This window comes from Gouania willdenowi, chromosome 13 (assembly GCF_900634775.1).
Source record: "Gouania willdenowi chromosome 13, fGouWil2.1, whole genome shotgun sequence".
Lineage (NCBI taxonomy): Eukaryota > Metazoa > Chordata > Actinopteri > Blenniiformes > Gobiesocidae > Gouania > Gouania willdenowi.
In genome coordinates this window covers 22521321-22537171 of record NC_041056.1, presented here as the reverse complement: position 1 = coordinate 22537171, position 15851 = coordinate 22521321, and the positions used below count along the sequence as shown (strand labels likewise).

Sequence of the window (15851 nt, the reverse complement as noted above, 5' to 3'; positions counted from 1 at the left end):
ATCTGTAGATGTTGCAGGAGGTGAAGTAGGAAGGTGCTGAGTCATTGCACAATGTGATTCATTTTAGGTAAACAAATTGTTATATCATGATTTTATTTGTCATTAATCATTAATAGCTTCTCTAAGAAAATATCTATTTCAATATATTGTTTTAAAGCTATAGGGAGCCATTGTATAAGGGTCAAAGATCCACATGAGGCTCTAGAGCCACAGGTTGCAGACCACTGCCTTAAGCAAACATAACCTAAACATGTCCAAAATCACCATTAAGCATCTTTGCATTGTAGGTTAGCCGAACAGGGAGAACAATAATGGTCCAGTCTGCATAGTGGATAGTAATTATCTGATAACCAAAAATCTATCATATCCATCATCTCTTTCTCTGAACCTGCTCATCTTGTACCAGGGGTGGAGCAGCGATTTTAAAAGTGAGGGTGTTCTAAAGGTAGGGCAACCGTTGACTCCCAATTTAGTTTATTCAATTATTTTTACTAAAACCATGATAAAGCTGTTATTAAGTCAGTCATACTCAACATGTGGCTCTTTATGTCTTAATTTTAATTATTATTTCCTCAGATAACCTTAAAAAGGGGAAACTTTTTTCAGATTTTAAATTTATTTTTTAAAATAGATATTCCTTTTTTTTCCCCAAATTTTTATACATTTTTGCAAGTTCTTTTTGACACTTTGATCCAGTTTTCGTTTTACCTTTGCCATTACATACCCCCTGTTTCCCCTTTTTTGTAATTTTTTTTGCCACTCCTGACTGCTTTACTCCTGTTTTAGTCACTTTTCACTCTTTCCTTGCCATGTTTTTTCTACTTTTGGACCATTTTTTGCAACCTGTTACTCATTTTTAGTCATTTTACTTCCACTTTACTCATCGCTGTTAACTCTTTGTTTACCTTCTTGGAACAGAAGCTTGGTCAAATGGCTGGCTGCGATTGACTTGATCACCATTCAATCAATCTAACTGCACCAATACATTTTCAACAATGAATCCCTCTGTAAAAAGTGAGGGGGATACATTTTTGTTTTTTATGAAAGTGCGGGTGTCGGATCGCCTGCATCCCCCATGCATGAGACACGCCTGTCTTGTACAATGGTTTCAACACAAGCTACAGTCCTGATAGGAACCCCCAATTTCTACAAGAGGAGTAGCATTAGTAATACAGGAAGGTTCAATGTCACAGATTACCCTACCATACGGGGCAATCTACTGGATTACCTGATGAAAACCTAAGCAGTTACAGTAAATGTAGTTAAATACCAATGGAAACCAGTGCTAGTCATATTAGGTGCACAGTTCAGGTAGTTAATTTTAATTACAAGAACAGATAATCCCTTAAACTCTTACTCATTCGGGAGTTTGTGGGAAAGAAAACATTTGCCAATTTTCTTCTTTGACTACACAGTAACATTTAAAATGGACTTAAAAAACAAAACAAAACAACTACTAACAACTGTCCCTAGTGCCTAAACCTGCATAGCAGCCACTGAGAGACGTACGTTCACACAGCCTCTCTACCTATACATACACACTCATCACAATAATGAATGAAATCCCTAAACACTTCGTCATAGCAAACAAGATGAATCTGAGAACCAAACAGCAGCAACAACAGCAGTCCAGCACTCAGGCAGCGTGGGGGACAGATAAGAAAGGACTCCAGACTAAAGAGGCAATTACAGTGCTGTCATTATGCATGTCTGCCTTCCAAAAGCCCTTATCCGCTGCTGAGGAGACAAAAACAATGCCTTCTGTTTTACTTGGCAACCGGTGTGTAACGTTTATCAGATGTCTGGGGAGTGTGTGAGAAGAGGAAGGGAGCTAAGGCCGTCAGGAGGGGGCAGAGAAGCAGCGAAGGCCTGGGTGGCGAAGCCGCCTGAATACAGGCCTAAAGGCTCTAAATAGTAAAAGCAGTAATAATACACTAGGGATAGTTTAAGGATTAAGCAAAGGCGTTGATAACTTTTCCTAGAGCATAAGAGACAACACCTTTCTCCAAAAGAATGAAAGGAAAATGGTTTACAGGATGTTGAGGCATTGTGTTGATAAAGATTAGCAATACTCGATCAGGGTCCAAGGTTTAATAGGGTCTCTAAGTCATGTCCAAACTCTGTATTCACAACTCTCACTCAACCAATTATTCACATTTCTAATCTATCATACCCATGCCGTTAAGGTTCACAGTAGGCTTTTGGAATTCAGATTACAATTTCATTTAGCAGATGCTTTCATCCAAAGCGACATACAACACGAGCAGTTACACCGGATTCCCACTAGATCCGTGAATGCTCCGAAACTGCTCCGCTGCGAAACTGCAGCGCAAATTGTGGTCCTTCAATCCCCAATGCCTCCGTTTTTGCTGCGTATCAAATACTCAGTTGATCCAACTTATTCACGTGTAATCGTGATATAGCGAGTAGTAGTCAATACAAAGAGATGTACAAAGCCGAAAAAAAACAGTTGTGTCCTTGGAGAGGAGTAGAAGGAAATCAACTCGGTCCTGCATTGTAGATCTTCCGCTTTTGTGGAGATTATTGTTATTCAACCAAAGATAATGGCAATATTTATATGTGAAATAAGATACAATCCCACCTAGCGTCTAAAGAAAGCTGGATATAGGCACGAGCAGATCCCCCCGACCCGTAAGGAGCAAGAGGGTCGATAAATAAATGGAATTACAATCTGCTTCGAACATGGATTATTTTATCTCAAAAATATACTGGATATTTTATTCTGTGTCTGTGCACTACTTCCTGTCCCACAAGGGCTTATCTTTGTTGAATTGCTGCAGCACAGCTACGGCATCAAGCAAAAATAGAAGGGCTGCAAATTCACCGCAGAAGACTGGAGCAGCTTCGGATGTGGTGGAAATACCTTTTTCGCGTGACGTCAGCTCTTGACTTAGCAACGCGTGCTGCCATTTTAAGAGTGGTAAACATTTGCCTGACAACCGCTATTTACCACTGATATTATGGTGGAGATTTTGCAGTTTGGCTAATTTTTATCGTTTAATGCCCAAATCCTGCGTAGTATTTGGCTGTCATAAGCCCGCCTGGCTGAGGGAAAAGATATCCTACAGAATACCTACATAAAAAGGCCAGAAACAAAAATTATGGATCCAAGCACAGTAAATATGCAATTCGTTGACTTGTATATGAACTGTAAGTATATTAAATGTGCTTCATATATCCATTTATGTTTTAATTTAGGCTGTATTATTATTATTATTATTATTATTATTATTATTATTATTATTATATATTATTAGTGGTGCTAACCTTCTCCATTGTGTAGATGCCAGGGCTATTAATGAGGTACTCCTAAATAGCAGGCCATTGGAGATCTGGCCATGTTGTAGGGTCATTTTTCCATGAACCTTAAGGTGCTCGCGATGGACATGATTCCAAACCAACCAGATGTAACTTCACTTCATATCTATGCTTGGCCTTTGGCTCTAATCTGCTGAAATATTCATACAACATTGAGTAAATCCTCCGTGTTGTTCATGGTAAATAGTGTAAATAGCAGCTGTCAGGCAAACGTAAACCCCTCTTAAAATGGCCGAGGGTGTTGCTAAGGCAAATGTCCCAGATGACGATGTCACCGCAAAAAGGTGTATTGGCACATTGACTTTAATGGAAACCTATCAGCTGCGTTGCCGTTCTGCAGCAGTTTCGGAGCAGTTTCTTAATGTGGTGTAAATTTGGGGTTAAGGTTAAGGGACTTGCTCAACATCCCACAGTGATGGCCCAGGTTGAATTTTAAATTGGCGACCCTCCGATTTCAAGCCAACAGTTACACACATGCATTTACTCCAAAATGTCATTCTGTAAACTCCAATAATCTTGTTTTGAAACTCGGGGAAGAAGCCAGTTACTAGAGCATCCAAAGTAAACCAATTCACACCCGGAACAAACATGAAGATGGATGGATGGATGGATGGATGGATGGATGGGTGGGTGGACCCACCTCGCTCACAGCCAGGCCCGGTGAGATCAGCTGAGCAGCTACAGACTCCAGTCTCATGGTGACAGAACACTCCATCATCACATTGACAACGATTGGCACAGTTTGCACCATAGAACCCCTGCAGGCAGGCTGACAGTCGACACAAACACACAAATACACAAATGAAAACACGCATTTCTACACACTCAAATGCTTCTCTCACTGACATTTCCCACACTCACGTTTGTCACACCTGGCTGCTCTCCATCCAGGCTCACACTCACAGAGGCCTGTTATGTGATGGCAACTTGAACTGTGCACACAGTCACACCTCTGCTCACATCTCTCTCCAAAAGATCCTTTAGAACAGGCTTAGGGCAAAAAAACACATTACATTACAGCCAGCACGTTGCCCAAAGTTCTCGTTTGATGGTTTACACAATTTCAGATTTCAAAGGTCAACATTAAAGGGCACTTGTAGTGAATTTAAATTGCAAGCTCTATAAAAAAGATCATATTACTCGGGGTTAGCCGCTATGTTGCACGTCAGAGTCATAGAAGGAATAGCGACGCAATCCGTGACCTGACACCAGGATGATTCCGGTAGCTTCCATGGAGTCACCATCAACGGCCAGCTTCAGTGGCTGATGGGGGCTGAAGGTGGCTAACACAAGGTGGATGACGTTAATGACTAAATGAAGACTTCAGCCATCGGATTACCCAGAACCACCATTATGTTGGGTCACAGGAATTGCCAAAACAACTAACTACTGTGGCAGTGCCACATGCTGCAACATGGCAGCAAGCATGCCTGACAAAATGGCAGGTTTAATTAGCTGCAAATACCCAACAAAACTTCTAGTATTATAGATGATCTTTTGATAGAACTTGTAATTGAAATTCACAACAGGAATCCTCTAAAAAGCAGCATACTATAAAGCAGTGGTTCTCAACCATTTCAGTCCGCGACCCCCAAAATAGAGGTGCCAGAGACCAGGGACCTCCACTGTACCTGAAGGTAGTTGAACCACATTTATCTATTTATCTGAATAATATTCACTGTTATCCAGGAAGTCTATTTGCCCCATAGTATATATGTAGTCATCTTAAAGATGTAAATCCTTGTTTTAATCTGAAATAAAATGGGTTTAATGTGACCAAAAATGGTGGAAAATGTGGTGAAATTAGATTTGCAAATTAGAGTGGCCAAAAATAGACAGAAAAAGTGGTAAAAAGGGTTCAAAGTGTCAATATTGACCACTAGTTTAAACTGGCAAATAATGGGTATGACAGATTGTGAATGTGGTTAAATTGGCAAAAATAAGCATGGGTCAACATATGCGACATTTGGTGGGAAAAGTGGTAGAAAGGGTTTATAAGTGCTGAAAATGTCTTGCAAGTGAAAAAAATGTGCAGAAATGGCATTGAAATTTTACGGAGAAGTGGCAGAAATGAGAATAATGTAGCAAAAATGCATTAAAACGAGCTGAAATATGGCAGGAAAAAGAGATTAAAATATGGCAAGAAATATTCTTAGTTTTTTGAAGGCATCTGGCGACCCCCCCTGTCTTGCAACCCAAATGGGGTCCCAACCCCAAGGTTAAGCTGGTTAACATAGAAACACTTGGGTTGTAAAGTCTGATATAATTAAAACATACACCCTATTGCCATGTGTGAGAAATGTGTGGAGTCAGGTTCTGATGGTATTACCTGTTTGACAGAGCTCTCCTGTCCAACCAGGTTGACAGACACATTTCCCTGTAACTTTATCACATCTTCCTGCATTTGTACATCTGCAGACCTGCAAACAGTTGTCTCCATGATACCCTGCTTCACACTCTAGGAAAGAAGGAAACAGAGAGGAATTCACATTTAAGGATTTGTAGGAAAAATACACTTTGACTTACCGAACTCACAAGCAGCTCCAGTCCATCCCGGAGTGCAGGAGCACTGGCCACTCACTCTGTTACAAGAGCCTCCATTGTGGCAAAGACATTGGCTGGAACAGTTTTCCCCATATTGACCAGGAGAACATGCTAAAAGTGCACACAAAATAAAAAAAATAATCTCTTTACCAATCAAGAATATAATATATGTAGGATAAACTGTCACCATTTCAGAGTTAAACATATACGAACTATAAGGGCAATTCTGACAACGTTATTTACAACTTCAGTGTTTTGTTTCATTTTTCTAGCTCCATGATGTATTCTTTTTTATTTTTGGTTTTTAATAAATAATACCTCCAACATTAATAACAGAATAGCATTTATTTTTAAGTTTTTTTTTTTTTTAATTATTATTTCTGCAGAAATGTTCTGGAAATGTTACATTGAGTATACATTTCTGCAAACGTCAATATCAACACCCATTATATCAAGAAAATTTTGGGTTTTTTTATTGTTTAACCAAACAAATCAGAGTGTATTTATTGGAACTGTGAATGTGTTAAATTAACTAGGCAAATAAACACAATATCCTTTGGTTGTAGACTGGTCAACATGTTTTTCCAAATACGAAAAAACTGCCAATATTTGATATTTACAGTAACTTTCCATTATAATCGCAAGATGAACTCATAATTAAAGTAATTTCTGTCATCGTACTTAGGGTTTCTTCATTTGAGATGTATGATCAAAGTCAAAGCGGACTTTTCACTGTGAAAAGCAAAATGCTCTAATGACAGACGAGCTATTAAGTCGTGCTGCGGTTTCTGCTGACTCCGACTGGAGTACTTAGAACCAATAAATGAATGTGGCAAAAGGAAAGCCTTGAAAAAGCCTGCAGAGCAAAAAATACTAAGAGTTTCTCTGGCTCCATGAAAACAATGGCGTGGAACCCTTGAGAAACCTGAGCATGAGACCATACATTGACAACCAACTGCACTGGTAGTGAATTGTGTTTTTACTTTCTCAATCTTGATAGGTTTACACATGTGGGTGCATTTATCTAAAAAAGACTTCAATTAAAGCTTGTTCGCCAAAGGCCACAATAGCCCTCCCCCCATCCTATACCCATCCCTAAAAAAGTCAACTCATTATAGAGATAATTGTTCACAAACACATCCTAGTTGAGTTTAAGGGAAGGATGTCGTGATGGGCTATAGCGAGAGCCTCAATCACACCCTGTTTTAATGATGTGGCTTCTACTACCCAGAATGCAGTGTGGTCCTGCCCAGCCAGCAGGGCACAAGCAGGGCTCCTGTGATGTGGTGGCATCGGGCAGCGTTCCTGCTCTCGCACATCTGGCCACAGTCAAGACCGTAAAAGCCATCGTGGCACACAGAGATAAAACATCCGACTGGTTACAACTGGCAGCTTTACAGAAGACGAGAAGGGAGGAAAGGCTTTAGATGCCAACTCTTTTTGTTTCTAATTTAGATCTTTTCTCTTCTGTTCCCCATGCATCTCTCCATCTTCTGCTTTACATTCTCTGTCTTGCCATCCACCAAAAATACTGATATCAAATTACGACACCGCACTGTGGCTTCTGCGGAGTGTCTGCATTGGCTGGGTGAGCTCACGTCCAACATGTGTGGTGGATCTGGGCTTCATCAAAGTTCAGGGTGCCTCAGAGGTTGACCCCATGTAGGTTAGTGGGCACACACACACACACACACACACACACACACACACACACACACACACACACACACACACACACACACACACATACACACACACATACACACACACACAGGGAGAGAGGTGGTAAAAAGAGCACCTGCTGAGTTCTAATGCACGACCAACACACACAACAAAAATTAAGCTTATTCCCAACCCAAAAACACACCCACACCTGCTGACATAAGGAGTAGCTGGTTTAAAGAGCACTGATATATCCAACTCAAGTAGAAGTACTGTTACCTGATTGAAATTGTACTCAAGTACAAGCAAGTCACACATAAAATGCTCAAGTACAAGTAAAAAGTAAATTTGTATATTTGTATTATTTTTGTAAATATCTGTATCATATTTGTATATAATTTGTATTATTATTATTAGTATTATCTATCTCACTTTATTTATACTACCGTAATGTGTGTATATCTGATCTTTATTTTTAATTATACACTTATTTAACGTTTTTTTTCTTTCTTTCATCTTTGTTAAATGTTTTATTCTTCTATTTGTGATCTTAATTTTCATAAAGTGGCTGTAACAAAAGCAATTTCCCCTATGATTAATAGCGGAATTCTGATTCTGATTCATTTATTTTGGGTAATACATCTTGCTGCTTTTCCCTTGCAGACAAACATGTCATGTATAACCTTAAAAAGGAAGAGACCAAATCATGCAAAATTGAAATTGAATTAATTTCCCACAAAGGCATCTGTATAAAATAAAAGATTTGTCAAAACGTACAATTTTTTATTTACTTTTTAAAAATAAAACAACACCTATGCATTCTTTTTAAAATAAAATAACATTTCAGGCTCTAGGTTTATATTGTAGCTAAATGTATTAACTCTAAAACAGTGCCTTGCCAGATGTGCCATGTCACATCAGCAGCATTAGGCTAGTTGTTCTTCTGGCAATGCTCTGAGAAAACAACCAGCATTCAATGCTGGAGGTGTCCTAATCCGATATTGATATGGGATATGGGTCCGATATCACCCAGAAAATGAATATCAAATTTTATCGGACTGCATCTAAAATCACTGATATAATCTCTCTAATAAAATGTTCCGCTCTAGTACTTCTATCTATAGGTGACTGTGGTTCACATTCCAACAAATTAACCTACTGTTGATAACGATTGTTCTCTGTTTGAGTAACATCACTTGATCAAGCCTTTTCTAACATTCCATACGACAAAATAAATATGTACCGTATATATATGGTTTGTGCTGATTTCCTATCGGATCAATAATCTTTATCGGCCGATACGCAAGGCTGCAATATCGGTATCATATCGGAAGCAAAAAAGTTGTATCGGTTATATTCAATGCTGTTTAGGCGCCATACATTACGTTTATTCTGATTGGTCGGCTATCATGTGATGTATATGTCAGTTGATCGTTTTAAAACAAAAAAAACTATAATTTACTAAGTAACCGCTGGGTGTAGAAATGACTTTACTTCTTTTAAAACATAGTTAAGTACAAGTAAAATTTCTGAATTAAAAATATAGTAAAAAAAAAAGTACAATTACCAATAAAAGCAACTCAATTACAGTAGCGTGAGTACTTGTAATCTATTACTTTCACCTCGGGTTTTAAGGGTCCGGTTTGCATTGGTAAGGAGGTTTCATAGAGTGCATATGTGAGAGAACATGCACATGGTACACTGGAAGGACAATATCCTTTTTTGAAAGCAGGTAAATAACCCAAAAAGGGTCAAATTAATGTTAGCAATACAAATAATGAAAAAGGTATCATTTGTAATTGTTGTTTGATGTTGTGGTGCATTAAGTTCTCCAACACTATAGGTATGCTGTGACTCACAAATAGTCAAAACGTCAAAATCAAAGAATCCACAAGCATCCTCATGGATCCAATCCCAGATTTTTATTTACTCTTTTATTTCTTTTGGGTGAAGTTTCCCTGACATGGAAAAGATGTTTGTTCTGTTTACTTGAGAGCTAATTGTCCGTAACAGTGCATGCATGGTTGCATTAGTCAGACTTGCCTAAAGGTTTAAGCTCGGGACAGCTTCGGATTTAATTTGTAAGAAAGCTTCAACTTCTTCGGGCTTTTAGTAAAAGTTTGTAGCAATTACCTCAGAGTCAGTAGCTTTTCTTTTTATTTAGAATCAGAATCAGAAATGTTTAATGGCCAAGTACAGTTTTAAGGACAGTACAAGGAATTTGTCTTGGTAAATGGTTTACTTCATCCATCAATACGAAAAAAAAAAAAAAAAAAACTGTGACCAAAGGAAGCCACAAGCTTGGTGTGCAACAGAATAGTGTAATTTAGTGGTTTTTTAGAGATTCCAAATTCTGCAGTATACACTCAGGGTGTTTCCTGACAGTTATTGCAGTATATATACTCACTCATACTGATGATGCTGGCTGCTCCTCTGTTTCTGCTCTGAAGCCTTAAATTAAGGAGGAAAGTCATTTTTCTGCTCAGCAGTTTCTGGGATGGCTATTGCTGAGTTCCCACAATGACAAGCATGACAGCTTTGCTGGCCTTAGTGTTGGTTGGACAGAAATGCTAATAAAAGTAAAAGCCACTGCTGTCATTTTAATCAAGCTGTCCGTGAACTTTGAGGTAAAGCACTGTGGCGTTCACTCTTATAATAGGCTATAAACAGACACCATGGCAACAAGCCTGTGCAAAAGGGTACGGACATATTTATTTACACATTACAAGTATGAAGAAACATAAATGAATATCATCCCTTATACTAGTCCAGTTGACAAATACAGTATGCCTCGATTCATTCTTGAAACGGCAAGATTGGAATAATCCTCAAACCGATCTTATGATCTCCTTTTGATTATCTTTTAAATCAAATATTACATTTGTAATCTTCAAATGCATGAGGGATTTAGTAACATTTAAAAAAAATCATCAGTAGGATGATCTTTTTCTATATTTTATATGTTTGTGTAAATTTAATTCAATCTTCTGACCCACTTGTTTCTGTTCAGAGTTCCAAGTCTGTAGTTGTAGTTAATTACAATTATGCCGTAATTATAATTGTAACTGTAATTGAAAACATGTTGCTGTTGTAATCATAACTGAATTGTAAATGAGTTCAAATAATTGACTTTGTAATTGGCACGAATATTCTATAAAAACTACAATTTAATGAAAACACAAAACTGAGTTCTATGTCTTACATGTATTTAAGTTAACAATCATTAAAATGTGTTTCATATCAAATTTTTCCACTACATGTCAGTTCTTTTGAGTATGATTTTATCTTTTTTTTTATTTCTTTTTGTAATAAATTGAAATCTAGGGATATACTGACAGAAAAAAGGCTCAGGCGCCCACACCAAAGATATTATTACCCATATTTTGATGGATAAAGAAGCCTAACATGGTAATCAAGAGATGAGAAACTAATTACATGATAAATAATATATTTTAGAGTATTTTACAGCTGATTTAAGACATGTGTCAAAACTGACCCGTTATCATAAGAGGTGCTAACAGAAAGCTAACAGAAGAAAAAGGTTACATTTTATGGGATTATTTATTAAAGGCTCAATAATTCAATTTGAACTTTATAGTAATTGAGAACATAATTGTAATTGACTTCCAGTGTAAAAATAATAGAACATGGATAATTGAAGACGTAATTGTAATTGAAAAATGTAATTGACCCCATCCCTGACTGGTGCCCACCTCCAGCTTTTAAAGGGTGCCAGGCAGGGAGAGCAAACTACACTGGATACATTGTGTTTGAATATAAAATAAATCCTGGAGGAATGGTGTCCAGCGTGGTTCAGTTCACATGGTTAAATTGGCAAACATCTTTCACCCACAAGGATGAGAGCATATTAGTCCTTAAACATAAATGCTTTGCTGCAAAAGCACTTATTTCACTTATTTCAATAAAAAGTAAATGTGCAAAGTGTTCCCTCTGAAAAAACCTAGCCACACCCCCACATTAGGGAAAACACTAATGGGAACAAGTTGAATTTGTCAGATGTTTGTAAGTAGGACACGGGTGGTGAACTCAGTTGAGGTCAGGAGCTGAAAGTGAGTCCAGTATGATCTCAAAAAGGGCCCAGACCAGTAGAAATGAGACATAATGTGTCGTTTGTGCACATAGAGACTTAGACTTTTATTATTGTCATTCAAACTTGAACTTTACAGTACAGATAAGAATGACATTTTGTTGTGTTGGCTCATATTGCAGGATAAAAAAAAAAAAAACAGCAACAAGTATTTACAAAAGACAAATAGTATTTAAAAAAAAAAAAAAAAGTGCAGATATAAATGGATATCAAGAGGAAAAGCTATGTGTAAGATTCCTGTACAGATAAGTATATTGCATTTTTTTTATGCATGTTAAACTGTCTATTTTTTCAGTCATGTGTAAGATTCCTATACAGATATATTGCATGTTTATATCCAATATTTATATCCAATGCTAACTTTTTACAGAAATGAACATTTTTTCTAAAACTGGGGTTACTAATGATAATTAGGTATGTCAGTGAAATCCATATTCAATGTCAAATTGCCAAATGCCAAAAACTCATAAATTTACATTTATGAGTTTTGGGTACTAAAAACTCGAGCAGTTCTGTCCCCTTTACATTATAATTGTAATTGTGTAATTGATAATTCGTATTATTATTATTATTATTATTATTATTATTATTATTATTATTATTATTATTATTATTATTATTATTATGTAATTATAATTGGAATTGTATTTTTTTTCTCTTGTAATTGTAATTTAATTGTAATTTAGTTCAGTTATTTGACATTGTATTTGTAATTGGCATGAACATTGTATACAAACTGTCAATTACAATTTCATTAAATGCTAAACTGGGGAACCATGTTACAGTTCTACGACACTTATTAAAATATGTTTCAGATCAAGTTTACCTGTCAGTTCTCTGGAACATAATTTTACCATTTTTTAAAAAAAAAAAAATCAAATCTAGGGGCAAAATGCCAGAAAAAAACCTCAGACGTACACACCAAATATATTAATACCAATATTTTCATGGATAAGGAAGCTTAACAAGGTAACGAAGAGATGAAATAACAAAGTGGATGATGAATAATCTTTTTTTTGTATTCTACAGCTGATTTAACACATGGGTCAAAACTGACTCGTTATCATAAGAGATGCGAACAGAAACCTCACACAAAAAGGAAATTTAGTAATTAAGAATGTAATTGAAATTGACATTCAGGGGAAAAATTATAATTGTCTTTTTAATTGTAATTGAAAAAATGTCTGTCAACGTCATTATAAATGAGTTGTAAATTTAACATGGATAATTGAAGAAGTAATTGTAATTGAAAAACATCATTGAATCAACCCTGCCCTCAACCCATATACTTCTACGTCATCACACCTATAGATGTGATCGCCAACCTACACCCCAAGTTCATTTCTACACTTCTAAAACACATTTTAGCCTTATGTCAGCTAATATTAGCAAAGTTTGTATTAAATGTGCCTTTTGTGGACACTTTAATGGGAGTTTTTTTTTGTTTATAGGTAGGAAAAGAAGAGTTGGTCCCAACACACATACAGTTGAAAGTCTCCATCTCTGCACTAAATGAGCTCTTTAAGACAGGAGGATTATTTCCAGATCCCCAGTTGTGTAAGAGCCACTGCTGTCAGCCCATAAAGCAGGTCCAGAGACCACACAACCGGAGAGAGCCCACCACGGAAAAAAAAGAGAGGAAAGAGAAAACATAGAGAACCAACTTCCTGGTGCCAGTCAGGGTTACATTCACCAAATGAGATCAACACAACAAGAATAAAAAATCTGGTTTCTTCAGCTATAAGACAGATGTTTGTTTAAACCAGTGTTTCATTCAACTTCGGCCAAATGAACTATTATCATGCAAACCTTAAAGCTGTGGATAATAAACATAAAACAATTAAATGTGGTACAGTCTCTCTGACATATGCCAGCTTTATTATAATTTAATGCTATTCAACTGTGAAGATAGGCAATAACCAACATCAACATAGGAGTGCTTGATAAACATGTGCAATTCTTTCAGGTTCACTCTTGGACAGTGGTTCTCAACCAGGGGTACGTGTGTACTCTTAGAGAACATGTGTAAAACTTAAGGCCCGGGGGCCAAATTCGGCCCTTTAAAGCATCAAATTTGGCCCGCAGGATAAATTTGAAATGACAGAAAATGTGAATCACTGTGTAAATATACAAAGTAATTCAGTTGTAGATATGAACGCCTTTCCAAATACATAAATTCTATGAATATCCACAATATTTGCCAGGGCGCACAGAAATCTTTATCTTTTCCAAAAATCCTGCAATTTTATAAAGAGTATTCCACAAAATTTTCCCAAATTTTATGAAAAATTGGTCACAAACTAAATGAAATTTAAAGATTTGACATTGTCTGTAACTTCCATTACTTTACATATATTTATAGGGCAGAATAATGTTGAAATTGCTCATTTTCCCACCTAAAGTTTGCAGTAAAGTGGTCCGTATTTGGCCCTTGAACTAAAATACGTTTGATACTCCTGCCTTAAGGGTAATGTCTTCAACACATCTCAGGGGATACTTGGAAGCCTTTTTTCTATTTCATTTCTAACATTATAGGACAAATTATTACAGATATTTTACTCATCTATCAATAATAAATTGTGACACAAGTTCAAATTATAAAAAAGATTTTTTTTTTTTTTAAAAACGGTTTAAATCTGAGGTTGATGTTGGACCAGACACAGGAAAAGGTTTAGACGAGCAGGCTGACAAAAACAAACAATGCATAAAGTGAAATAAGACGCACATAAAAATAGGTTGGGAAACACTGTTCTAAGACAGTGGTTCTCAAACTTTTTTGGCCAGCTTTCTTTGTTTTCTGAATCCAATTTACCCCTTTTGTCAACTACAACATTAGAACATTCCAATCAAGATTATTTCAATCATAATTTTGTGTGTGTATTGTGTCATTTTGTGTGTTTTTGGTGTCATTTTGTTTATTTTGTTGTTGTTTGTATGTTCTTTTTATTATTCTGTATAATTTTTTCTCTTATTTTGTGTGTTTTTGGTGTTGTTTGGTCATTTCTTATGTCATTTTGTCTGATTCTGTCATTTTTGTGTATTTTGTAGTGATCTTGTGTATTTTTCTCTCATAGTTTGTGTTTTTGGTGTCATTTTGCGTGTTTTTTTTGTTGTTTGTTTGTTCTTTTTATTATTCAGTATATTTTTCTCTTATTTTGTGTGTTTTCGTTGTCATTTTGTGAGTTGCTGGTAATATTTAGTATGATTATCATTTCTGACAAACATTAGAAAACCCCATATTTTGAATGCTTTAATTTGTTAATTTTCCTCTCTCTCTCTCTTTCTCTCTCAAGTACACTCTGTAGTGCCATTGTGTGTACACGTACCCCTATTTGAGAAACACTGCTCTAAGATATATGCAGAGACTGTGTTAAAATACATAGGCATGACATGAGGACAGTTCAACCTGTCATTTAAGATAAATGACCGTCTCTAAGAACCCTGCCCCATTAAGGATCAAGCCATGTATCTAAAAGTCATTCCGTTCCATTTGAATTCTGTGAAAGAGACAAAGCAGAGATCTGGACCTTCTCACAGTGTCAGATAGACCTCCTTCAGGAGAAGTCAGGAAGAGGCCTAAGCACCAAACTCAGAAACTAAACACCTCTGTTTGACAGGAAACGGGCCTTCAGAAAATAAGATTTTGGTCGGACGACAGCATTTTCACTGCAACTTTCAAATAAGAGCGATGACTACATCCAATGCTCATTAGACTGTTATGACTGTGGATGTGAAGCTCTGTTCCTGTGTGACATGCCTGTGATTTACAACTGTGTGTGTGTGTGTGTGTGTGTGTGTGTGTGTGTGTGTGTGTGTGTGTGTGTGTGTGTGTGTGTGTGTGTGTGTGTGTGTGTGTGTGTGTGTGTGTGTGTGTGTGTGTGTGTGTGTGTGTGTGTGCTGCAGTGGTGGTACAGTATGTGTTTCTGGGCCTCATTGGAAGCTTCATAGTGAATCTTACACTTTGTACCAATGTGAGACCACTTCAGGTCAGAAGACCACATTAAAGTGTAAATCCAGTAGATGACGGGAACTCCTGCTCTGTTGGTATAAGTCTGTCCGTTATATCCAACAATATCCCAACCATGAACATATTACATGAAACGCTACTGATGGAGCAGAGCATTTTCAAAGTGTGTGAAATCAATGTCATTTGATCCCACAATGACAAATTCAGGATTTGAGCAGTTTGAAAAATGAA

The 15851-nt window shown here is 36.8% G+C and overlaps 1 protein-coding gene across 1 annotated transcript in view; it reads right to left on the bottom strand.

The window, feature by feature from the left end:
• Positions 1-15851, bottom strand: part of egfem1 (EGF-like and EMI domain containing 1) — a 69446-nt gene that overhangs the window by 10697 nt on the left and 42898 nt on the right. The window contains exons 18-21 of the mRNA XM_028463948.1: positions 5866-5994; positions 5669-5797; positions 4201-4329; positions 3980-4108 (exon numbers count right to left, since the gene is read on the bottom strand). Of these exons, the coding sequence (XP_028319749.1) occupies positions 3980-4108; positions 4201-4329; positions 5669-5797; positions 5866-5994 (516 nt within the window). The remainder of the gene's footprint in view (positions 1-3979; positions 4109-4200; positions 4330-5668; positions 5798-5865; positions 5995-15851) is intronic.